The following is a 12,659-nucleotide window of genomic DNA, read 5'->3' on the forward strand; positions in this document are numbered from 1 at the left end:
GCTTTTGACATGCACAATGTTTGGCAAAGAAGCCAAACTGAACTACCAGTTTCTTTATTTAGTGTATGTATAATTTAACTCTGCGGTTTCCAATCATGTGCCGTGGAGGACAAAGTCAGGTGTGAATTCCAACCAGAACACTATAATGGCTAATTAGTCCTAATCTCTCTGATAGACGATGTGCTAATTAATTAGTTCAATCAATTAACTAAAAATAAAACCTGCATAGACTGGAACGTGATTGGACTCCCTTCACCTATCTGGTCAATACTACTGTTGTATTCTGAGCCAAAATGGCACTAGCTAACTTCCAAACATTGACAGACAGAACAAAGAAAGAAAAAGAAAAAAATAACTACTGACATGTTTATAAAAACAATCATTAACAAAAAAAAGAAATATATAAAACTTTCAAAAGTTTTGAAAGCGTAAAAAAAATGTACACTTGTGTGTCACGGCAAGTGAACCGTTAGCGAGTCACGAGTAGAAATAATAATTTATCTCACTAAAAGTCAAGCTATCTACATAGAAATAATGCTGTGCACATTCAACATGATATGACGTTCTAGATGGAGTGGACTAGAAAAGTGATTCTCAAAGTGGGGTCCAGGGACCCTCAGGGTAGCTTGAGGGGTTTCCAAAATGACCCACATAGGTCTGTAACTCTGAGTGTACAAATGGAACCAAATGACAGTTACAGGTCCAAGTACCTCCATTACTCTTGAGAGTGTACAAATGGAACCCCAATGACCCTTACAGGTCCATTTGTACACTCTCAAGAGTTATGGAGGTACTTGGAATTAAAAAGTATGAGAACCACTGGACTAGACAACACTAGGTCACCTAAGCTGTGATTGGTTGATGGCAGATGTTGTGAAAATGGCATGAATGAAGGACGTTGAGGTTGGTCAAGGTATAGGGGGCCAAAGGTGAGTGCCACCCCCCTCCCATCCACCTCTCCTGTACAAAGTTCTCTGTTCAGCTTGCAGCCTGTACGTTGTGAATATAGTCCTCCTTTTTGTGGCTAGTAGTGCTGGCGGAAACAGAGAGGAATACTGGGACGTCTGCAAAACCTGGAAGAGGAGCAGCCGTGTCAGCCAGGCAGAGATCAAGAGTACTTGTAACAGTAATAGCAATAGTAATATCAGTAGTAGCAGCACTTCAGCATCGGTTTTATAGACAGCGGTAAAAAGCTAGTAGTTATTGCATGGTGTAGAGGGAAATACTAGTGGACCTAGTATAGAGCCTTGTATAGCATTTGAGCATTCACTTAAGTAATAGAAACAGTACTAGTGGCAGTAATTTCAGCAATAGTACAAACAGAAAAAGTAATAGTAATAGAAGCAGTATTGAGTGGACACAAAGGGACCACAGAGACAAGACAAGACAAGACGCAGACAGAGTGTTGACACGTACCACAGTGGAAACAGTTCTCAGTTCCAGTTCTCTTGTCCGCTGTGGAGAGGGACAAAATAAAATAAATTAAATAACACTATTTTTGCCATGCATAAACAAGATGGTACAGGGAGTCCAAACCATGGACAAAACCTTCATACAGTGTACCACCTGCATTTGCTCAAACATGTTTATCTGTCATCAGGTAATACAGGTGTGAACTCACCTCATATTCCTGGATCTAACCGTATTTTAAAAAAAAAGATCTCTGAGGACATATTGAGGGCTGAACCCTCTTATTCCATAGCACCGACATTACAAATTTTAAAAAATAAAATAAAAAAAACCCTAGTAATATGTACAATACTTTTACAGAGTCGTTCAAAGTGTTCACCTCCATGGTCGGTTTAGGAACGCTGCCTTGGTTGTGATGACAGGATGAAAGGAAAGAGGGATGAATGGATGAGATGTTGAAGCATCATGAAGATTAAAGGAACACAGAAAAAGATGAAGGACCGATAGAGTCAAATGAGGTCTTCTGATTGTTCACAGGTCAGTGATGTTTCAAATGGACGGCTGTTTTAGCAGTACGTGAAGCAGAAAACATCACTGATTGCCTTGGTGACCACCAGTGAACCGTTACATCCTGGTTTTTGGTGTCCCACCACGACTGCATGGTAGCGAAGAGGCTGATCTGAAAGTTCACAAACGTATTTCAAGTGGACGGCCTTTCCGTTTTATTTGGCTGGTCGAGTGTCAGTTGAATGACGGTGGTTATAGATGAGAAAGAGCAATGAAAGGGTGATACAGGCATGCAAGAACATCAGATGAGGATGAATGATCATGGCGACGCCATGTGAGCTTGTAGATCGGCTAATTTCTCTATTCATCATCGTATAACGAAGTATAGCCAAGGCCTCAAGTGGTTAAAAAGGCAGGATGTTATCAGCCAACGCATTGTCCAGGTCATATACTATGGTGACACTTGGTTAGCACCTCTGGCTCTGGCATGCCTCACAGGGCTTAAAGGTTTCATGACGTTCAGTTTTACCACACATTGAAAGTCTTTGTCATGGTCCTTCAAACGTATATAGAAAGTTTTAACAAAAAATTCCACTCCATTGATCCATGGCAGGTGTTTTTCTCTCACATTTCTAAAGACTTTTCAACTGCAATGAAAAAAGAAATCTTTGCCTGCGGGTGTCGCTAGTGAGGGATTTTGCCTGTCAATCATCGCCTCTGCTCCGCCCCCCCCCCCAAAGGAAAGGATAGGGGAGGGGGGGCGAGGAGGAGAGTGGGCGGGATTAATCGGCTGTGACCTCACTGCCGAAGGGCCAAGCTCAGATTACTTTTCAGCCTACTTATTCAGAAAACCCCAGACCACAGAAAATCCACTGAATGTTCAAAGTTCAGATTTTTTTGGTAATTGAGGTCATAAAACCCCCCAAAAAACAAAAAATAAAAAAAGTGAAAATGAATGTCATAGAACCTTTAAGTCCGTTTCTGGCAGGCACGCCTGCCTTGTTTTAAATGTTCTTACTGGCGTGTCAACGTTGTTACGAATTGGGAGAGAAAATAAACGTCCGAATTCCGAGTCAGTTTGCATGACGCTAGACCGTCGGGAACGTTGAAAAGGGAGGCGACAGGGGAGCCTGTCACGTCAAACGTCAGACGCTATATGGTCAGATGATGCTCAACTCGTCACCATATTACACCCCAGGAGTGAGAATGTACAACATAGGTTAAAAGGGCAGGGTGACCTTGAGTTTGTGGCATGAGTGAAAACCTGATGAACTTACTCAACCAGCCATGACTCGTGATTGAAAATCAATGGCAGAACGCAACTACCCAATGTGCAGTTAGGGCTTTTTCACCCACAAGATAAGACACAACATGCAGTGGATTAGTAGGGTGTCAGTCGATGGATGTTGGTACCTCTCTGAGGGGAACAGCTTTCCTGGGGGGGGTGGGGGGCTGGGGTCACCAGTCGGGGTAACTTGGGGGAGCGGAGGCCCGAGGGAACCGTGTCAAGGTGTTGAAGAAGGGCGAACTACTGTACACATTCATACACACACACACACAATACAAGCAATTACAAAAATACAAGCGCAGCAATGTACAGGCACAGACAAACACACACACACACACACACACAAACACACACACACACACACACACACACACACACACACACACACACACACACACACACACACATACATTCACACGTGGACATAAGGGATTTTGAGAAACATACACAATCATCTATACTCTCATGCAGCAAATAATGCACTGGGTACTCGCTCTAAATTGTCAAACCTTCACCCAAACAACACCCATAATCTATTTAAATCTCTCTCTCTCTCTCTCTCTCCCACGCACGCACGCGCGCGCACGCACACGCGCACACGCGCACACACACACACACACACACACACACACACACACACACACACACACACACACACACACACACACACACACACACACACACACACACACACACACACACACACACACACACACACACACAGCCCTCCACCTGTGGCTAATGTTAGCATGCTGGCATGCAGGGGGTCAACGGGCGTTGCTCATACCTGACCACGGCAAGGTTGCCATAGGCATCGAGCACTTGGTCGCCATGGTTACCTGTATTACCCATACTGCAACACAAGAGCGTAGGGTGCGGGTCAGGTGGGAAAGACAGAATGGGACGGCAAACGAAAGAAAAGGAAAAGAAGTACAAACGAGGATGGAGAGGAACAGAACGTTCTGGTTTGTGGCGTGAAGAAAGATAAAAGTAAATGCTGAAAGAATGGCAGAAGGAAAAAAGAGACGACCATGCGTGCTTGAGACCTGATGGACTGAAGAGAGTGATGGGCAGACATTACCGCCCCGGCGGTGGACGAGATGGAGAGAGAGAGAGAGAGAGTGAGGGAGAGAGAGAGAGAGAGAGAGAGAATGGTCAGAGGAGGACTGTCAAAGAGCCACGAGCCAGGGATAAGAGGAACTGATGAACAGAGAGAACGGTGCGGAGAAATGGAGTGAGACGGAGGGAGACCATACGTAAAGGCCAGAAAGACAGAAGGTGCAAAAAAATGGAAGGAAGAGAGAAAGAAGGGAGTATTGATTACTTTTCATTTCATCTAACTGCAATAGGAAAGAAAAGAAAAAAGCTACCAAGACTTCTATGGAAAAGGGGATTTTTACAAGTTTGTATTCACATTATTGCGTGTTTGTGTGTGTGTTTGTGCAATTTAGGGTTGGGTAACGTTTGATTTCTTTCCATTCCGGTGCTAAACTGATACACCTAAACAGTGCCTGAACTCATACATTAATACTAATAAAAGGCACAAAATGATGGTATACTGTAAATGCAAGATTTGCACTGAACGTTACATTATACTGAGTGACAACTGAATTCCCCCACTGTAGTATTGGTAGGAATATACAGTATATATACATGGTATGATGCTCACTGTTGTACTGGAGATAAGGTACACTTAATAAGGTAACAGTGGACTGAAGGCAGCTGCATGATGAATCCTTAATGCTGGTTATTATACAATGTCGCTCTGCAAAAACAGGCAGTCACAAGCTCACAAAATGTCGATTTTCTTTTGCGAGCGACACAGCCATACTACAGTATGTATAAAATGACAATTAGCTTTAGGCATTCATTTAAACAGTGTTTATGTTTCGGGCACCACTGTAGCAAGGTAATATCTGTTTTCGAAAATTGCTAAATTGAAAGGGCACAGGAATGAAGCAGCTAAAACGGAGTTGTGATTTGGTCCAGTAGGTACCGGTTGCACAGGAACCAGTGCCATACTCAGTGGTACGGCGTTTCGGTACCCAACCCTAGTGTGCCTACAGTTACTGTATGTGCGTTTGTGTGCACTACTCACTCATCAAAGACGTCTTCTGTGTCCATCCTCCTGTAGTACTTGGCCAGTTTGACTGAAAAGATGATGCTGGGAATCAGTAGAATACAGCAGCCTCCCAGTCCAAACCAGAACACGTTCTGTAAAACACACACACACACACACACACACACACGCGCGCACGTTTTGGATTTAGAAACTTCGAAGGCAGAGATGAACTGGATAAAAGCTGTGTGAAAGTATTATGGGAACATTTTGGGTTCAACTTTTCAAAAGGTTTTCAAAATATCACAAATAGCTGATCTATTCTCGTTCAGAATGTGTGAGCTTGTAGATCGGATATTTTTGCCATTCGTCGTACTACTAATCCAATATGCCTCTGGCCTAATTATTAATGTGGACAATTAGGCAATTCTACGGAGCCCCTTAGGGGACATTACTAGGTAGATTGTTTTAAGGGTAGGTTACATTATTTTAAGAGCTAGGTAGATTGTTTTAAGGGTAGGTACATTATTTTAAGAGCTAGGTAGATTGTTTTAAGGGTAGGTACATTATTTTAAGAGCTGGTGGTTTATGTTTTCTGGTATGGAAAAAAAAAACATAGGCTATAACATTTTTTTTGAGGGATGAGTTTTTTTTTTTTGAGGGATGAGTTTTTTTTTTTGAGGGATGAGTTTTTTTTTTTGAGGGATGAGTTATTTTTTTTGAGGGATGAGTTATTTTTTTTTGAGGGATGAGTTATTTTTTTTGAGGGATGAGTTTTTTTTGAGGGCTGATTTTTTTTTTTTGAGGGATGAGTTTTTTTTTTTGAGGGATAATTTTTTTTGTTTGAGGGATGAGTTTTTTTTTTTGAGGGATGAGTTTTTTTTTGAGGGATGAGTTTTTTTTTTTGAGGGATGAGTTTTTTTTTAGGAGGGATGAGGTTTTTTTTTAAAAGAGGGATGAGTTTTTTTTTTAGGAGGGATGAGTTTTTTTTTTAAAGAGGGATGAGTTTTTTTTTTTAGGAGGGATGAGATTTTTTTTTTTAGGTTAGTTTTTTTTTTCATGCATGACAAAAAAAAAAACTTTGAAAAAAAAAAAAAAAACTTGGACCAAAAAAAAATATTATGCCTATCTTGAAAATAAAACCTCTCCTTTTCAAAGTCGCTATTTATAGAATAGTGGAGCGGCTAAGAGAAAAATCGTTCACTTTGTGATGCAAGCATGAAATTTGGTACATTTACTCTTCAAACCCCACTCTTTTCAAAAATACCGCTGGCCACGCAAAATTCCAAAATGGCGGCCCACAAATCCAAGATGTCTGTCCAAAAGTGAGGTTTTTCCTTTATAACTCGAAATGTATTGATTTTAAGCACCATAAATGTATTAAAGTTGAATATAAATTTGGGCATTGTGGATATTTTGGTACCACGTACATGACTGTATCTATTACGGTTCTTGAGATACAGCATATAGGTACTTTTACAGACTCAGGAGAGTAAGAAATGTGCAACATTGATTGTTAATAAGTGAATATGGTGATATTTGGTGTTATTTTCATAACCTGTTATTTTCAGTAGGGTTATAACATACAATTCTAAATCCAAGATGGCGTCCAAGATGGCTGCCATTAACTTGAAGTAATCATATCTTAGCAACTATGATAAAAAAAAATTGGCGTGCATATGTTTTTTGGTCTATGAATCCAATGGGGCCATTGCAGTACAGAATTTAGACGTTGATAAAAGTGGATATTTTGGTACCTAGTGCATGTCTATATCTATTGCGGTTCTTGAGATACAGCTTATAGGTTCTTTTACGGAATCGGGAGAGCATAAAAAAGAGGTTTGAGTTACACCTCACAGTTGCAACTGCACAGAGCTGTACACATGAGACCCAGTTTATAGCACTTGCACCTGCCACGACAGCCACATTTACAGCCACATTTGGTAAGCTGTTTGCACGTCTTGGCTATTGGAGAGTTGGCTGTCCAGAAGACCTGCCATTCCTCACCAACCTTCTGCCATCCCCAGTCTGCAGGGTCCTCTGCTCCTGGCTGACACTGGGTTGCCTGGGCCCACACACAACCAGCCTGGTAGGCAGCACGCCTGGTGTGTTGGAGCAAAGCTCTGGTTGGTGGGATTGACTCATAAGGCCTCTGCTTTCTGGCAAACATGTCAAACCTGGCCTCATCCACAGTAGCAGCTGTGCTGGATCTGTCATACATTAGGATGACAAACCTCTCCAGAATCTGTAGGTCACAATCCTCCACTGTGGGAGGGTAAATACCCAGTTTGGAGAATACAGGCGAGACCTCTGGGCATATCTCCCATGTCTGCCAAGCAGTTTTCTTGCCTTTGTCGCGGAAGGCTGACATGGTGTCACATCCTGTAAAGGCATGAAAGAATAGCATGCTGATAGCCGCATCTTTGTGCACGCCAAACATGCTGCAGAACATGGTAGCCAATCCATCCTGATCAAGGCAAATGACACAGATGTTCTCATCTTAGCAAGTGTCTTCGCTGCTCTTCAAGAGGCTGGACTACAGCAGATGTGGGTTGCATTTGGACAAGGTCAGAGCCTGCGCTGGATCAGTGTGCATGACCTTTTCATTTTGTTGGCCAGGAGAAGGTCAAAGGCATGCTATTCTTTCATGCCTTTACAGGATGTGACACCGTGTCAGCCTTCCGCAACAAAGGCAAGAAAACTGCTTGGCAGACATGGGAGATATGCCCAGAGGTCTCGCCTGTATTCTCCAAACTGGGTATTTACCCTCCCACAGTGGAGGATTGTGACCTACAGATTCTGGAGAGGTTTGTCATCCTAATGTATGACAGATCCAGCACAGCTGCTACTGTGGATGAGGCCAGGTTTGACATGTTTGCCAGAAAGCAGAGGCCTTATGAGTCAATCCCACCAACCAGAGCTTTGCTCCAACACACCAGGCGTGCTGCCTACCAGGCTGGTTGTGTGTGGGCCCAGGCAACCCAGTGTCAGCCAGGAGCAGAGGACCCTGCAGACTGGGGATGGCAGAAGGTTGGTGAGGAATGGCAGGTCTTCTGGACAGCCAACTCTCCAATAGCCAAGACGTGCAAACAGCTTACCAAATGTGGCTGTAAATGTGGCTGTCGTGGCAGGTGCAAATGCTATAAACTGGGTCTCATGTGTACAGCTCTGTGCAGTTGCAACTGTGAGGTGTAACTCAAACCTCTTTTTTATGCTCTCCCGATTCCGTAAAAGAACCTATAAGCTGTATCTCAAGAACCGCAATAGATATAGACATGCACTAGGTACCAAAATATCCACTTTTATCAACGTCTAAATTCTGTACTGCAATGGCCCCATTGGATTCATAGACCAAAAAACATATGCACGCCAAATTTTTTTTATCATAGTTGCTAAGATATGATTACTTCAAGTTAATGGCAGCCATCTTGGACGCCATCTTGGATTTAGAATTGTATGTTATAACCCTACTGAAAATAACAGGTTATGAAAATAACACCAAATATCACCATATTCACTTATTAACAATCAATGTTGCACATTTCTTACTCTCCTGAGTCTGTAAAAGTACCTATATGCTGTATCTCAAGAACCGTAATAGATACAGTCATGTACGTGGTACCAAAATATCCACAATGCCCAAATTTATATTCAACTTTAATACATTTATGGTGCTTAAAATCAATACATTTCGAGTTATAAAGGAAAAACCTCACTTTTGGACAGACATCTTGGATTTGTGGGCCGCCATTTTGGAATTTTGCGTGGCCAGCGGTATTTTTGAAAAGAGTGGGGTTTGAAGTAAATGTACCAAATTTCATGCTTGCATCACAAAGTGAACGATTTTTCTCTTAGCCGCTCCACTATTGGACCACTATTTGGTCCAATTTTTTTTTTTTTTTTTCAACGTTTTTTTTTTTTGTCATGCATGAAAAAAAAAACTAACCTAAAAAAAAAAATCTCATCCCTCCTAAAAAAAAAAACTCATCCCTCTTTAAAAAAAAAACTCATCCCTCCTAAAAAAAAAAACTCATCCCTCTTTTAAAAAAAAAACTCATCCCTCCTAAAAAAAAACTCATCCCTCAAAAAAAATAACTCATCCCTCAAAAAAAATAACTCATCCCTCAAAAAAAAACCCATCCCTCAAAAAAAAAAACTCATCCCTCAAAAAAAAAAAATTATCCCTCAAAAAAAATTACTCATCCCTCAAAAAAATAACTCATCCCTCAAAAAAAATAACTCATCCCTCAAAAAAAATAACTCATCCCTCAAAAAAAATAACTCATCCCTAAAAAAAAAAAACTCATCCCTCAAAAAAAATGTTATAGCCTATGTTTTTTTTTTTCCATACCAGAAAACATAAACCACCAGCTCTTAAAATAATGTACCTACCCTTAAAACAATCTACCTAGCTCTTAAAATAATGTACCTACCCTTAAAACAATCTACCTAGCTCTTAAAATAATGTAACCTACCCTTAAAACAATCTACCTAGTAATGTCCCCTAAGGGGCTCCGTACAATTCAGATATCATCATTTTGAGAGTATAATGTTCAGATGATTAGATAATATCGTCGCTGTCGGGCAGAAAATTCACTCATATCTCCATATTTCAATATATTTCCATGTTTTTTTGTAAATGAATTCCCTACTTCATCACACAAGAGTGTCGCACAAAAGTGGTGAAAATAGCAGATGTTTTTTAAATAATGATAAAAAAGGAATGGTTTTGAATTTCCACCCGACAGAAACGATATTGTCTCTGTCGGGTGGAAACCTCATATGTGCAAAACTGTTACTTTTCACGATTCAAATTCAAAAGTAGCAAAAGTAGCTCAAAACCTGTCGCTTCACGCAGCGTTTCGAGCTTCCGGATCTGCTACTTTTGATGCTTTAATTTGAGTGACGCTGTAGTACGAACAAGTAGGGCGTAAAAATGGAGTTAACATATGGAGATAAGAGGTTTCTGCCTAACAGCGACGATGTGTTTATTGCAGTAGCTAGTAGCCTATCTACTGAATTGAATCAAATCAAACCAGAAGCCAGTGAATTGGAATTGAATCAAGTCATGAGATTTTTGCCAATATCGAGTCCTTTCAGAGTGGACATTGATGATCATTATATTATTGTACAGGGTTCTGTGTCGAGAAGGAGCTTTTGGAAACTGCTGTCGTTCTGTCATGCGACTGAATTACAGACCGTACTGCCTTAATGACAGGGTTACTCTTTTTACTGCTATTAAAGTTACACACACTGCTGTATATGCACGTGTGGTCGTGCGCACACAAATTCACACAGTAAACAGAAGTACTATACACACATGAACACACATGCGCCGCGTGTGCACGCATACACAGACACACACACATCCTGAGTGCATATGGTGTACATGTTGTACTCATGGCATAAAAAGTACAGACTGTACATTTATAGACCACAAGGAATGTGGATCTGGACACATACATTCTGCAGTGTACACACACACACACACACACACACACACACACACACACACACACTGGATAATATAGACTCAGAGCACTCGCCAGTTTACGTAGATTGACCACAGCCTGTATGACCATTCATTAAGCTCTCTCTCTACTTCTCAAACGCACACACACACACACACACACACACACACACACACACACACACACACACACACACACACACACACACACTTACATGCACACACACGTGAATGTGCATCGGACTAACTTGGGTTTTGAGTTTATGTTTTAGTTTTAGGTTGCAAATGCACACACACACGCACGCGTGCACACACACACACGCGCGCACACACACACACACACACACACACACACACACACACACACACACAAACACACTCTCTCTCTCTCTCCTCTTGCACACAAGATAAATGCAGCATGTATTAATATGCAGCATATATCATGATTACAAATGTATAAGTCCCTGAGGATTTAGGTGTGAACAGTGGGGGGCCTATGTGTGTGTGTGTGTGTGTGTGTGTGTGTGTGTGTGTGTGTGTGTGTGTGTGTGTGTGTGTGTGTGTGTGTGTGTGTGTGTGTGTGTGTGTGTGTGTGTGTGTGTGTGTGTGTGTGTGTGTGTGTGTGTGTGTGTGTGTGTGTGTATGTGTGCGAGCACACGTGCATGCTCATGTATGTGCCCATGCATGCGTATATGTGTGTGTGTATTTAGGTACATACTGTACCTGGCTCTACAGACTTCCTTCACCCCCTACTCACAGTCAAAGAGCTGTCTGTATGTTTGCAACCCAGAAACACACACACACACACACACACACACACACACACATGTGTGCATGTACCACGCATGACTGGGAAATGAACCGCACGGATATACTTACACTGTACACACACTCACACACCGAGCTGCTCACTTATGAACATACACCTGCATATATTCATGCACAAATATGCACACGCGCACACACACACACACACACACACACACACACACACACACACACACACACACACACACACACACACACACACACACACTTACCACTGAGTCTACAATGAAGCTGCAGCCAACAATCTCCATACTGTCCACAAGGTTACTGATGGGTTTACACTGAGCTACCTCTGCTGTTAACTGGAGGAGAGAACACACACACACACACACACACACACACACACACACACACACACACACACACACACACACACACACACACACACACACACACACACACACACACACACACACACACACACACACACACACACACACACACACACAGAGAGAGAGAGAGAGAGAGAGAGAGAGAGAGAGAGAGAGAGAGAGAGAGAGAGAGAGAAAGAGTCACCAAGACGGTTTCATAGTTGTCTATGAAACATTAAATGCACACTCCTTTTAACTGTGAATTAGCAACCACAGAATATTCCTGCATCAGCAAATTTGAGTAACTCAGTTTCAATTGTTAAAGTTTTAGTTTTTAGTTTTAGTTCAATTGTTAAAATATAAAATAATCTGCAATCAAGATGGTCAAGACCATGACAGAAACATGTGACGGGGAACAGAGAAACACACTATTATTGTACTTGGCTACTGGCACTTCAAAAGACGGGTGAAAGGACAAGAGAAGCCTGTTGAAATACTCACCGAATTTTTGACCCACCCCGTGTACTGTCTGAAGTAACCAATCAGGGTCTGAATGTATCTATTAGTTTCCTATAATGGACACAGAAAAGGGCAGATGAGTGTGCATGTGTGCATGAGAATACAGTATACTGTATGTATGTTGGTGTCCTCTTCCCTCATTCCAAACATAAAATGTGTGCTGCTGTTTACCTGTTTGACCACATGTGAGGCGTTGTGAGTGATTAGGTACTCTGCTGCGTCAATGGCACTCAATACGTTGGTCACCTTAACCTGAGAGAGAGAGAG

At 41.8% G+C, this 12,659-nt stretch overlaps 1 protein-coding gene across 1 annotated transcript in view; it reads right to left on the reverse strand.

Annotated features, from left to right (window-relative positions):
* Positions 1–3,375: 3,375 nt before the first annotated feature.
* prom1b (prominin 1 b) overlaps positions 3,376–12,659 on the reverse strand; it is a gene marked incomplete at both ends in the record, with an annotated part of 45,341 nt that continues 36,057 nt past the window's right edge. Inside the window, 6 exons of the mRNA XM_080441514.1 lie at positions 3,376–3,448; positions 3,993–4,058; positions 5,304–5,419; positions 11,775–11,864; positions 12,375–12,443; positions 12,564–12,644. Coding sequence (XP_080297640.1) covers positions 3,376–3,448; positions 3,993–4,058; positions 5,304–5,419; positions 11,775–11,864; positions 12,375–12,443; positions 12,564–12,644 — 495 coding nt within the window. The remainder of the gene's footprint in view (positions 3,449–3,992; positions 4,059–5,303; positions 5,420–11,774; positions 11,865–12,374; positions 12,444–12,563; positions 12,645–12,659) is intronic.

The sequence above is a fragment of the Gymnoscopelus braueri genome (genome assembly GCF_963280865.1).
Source record: "Gymnoscopelus braueri genome assembly, chromosome: 2".
NCBI lineage: Eukaryota > Metazoa > Chordata > Actinopteri > Myctophiformes > Myctophidae > Gymnoscopelus > Gymnoscopelus braueri.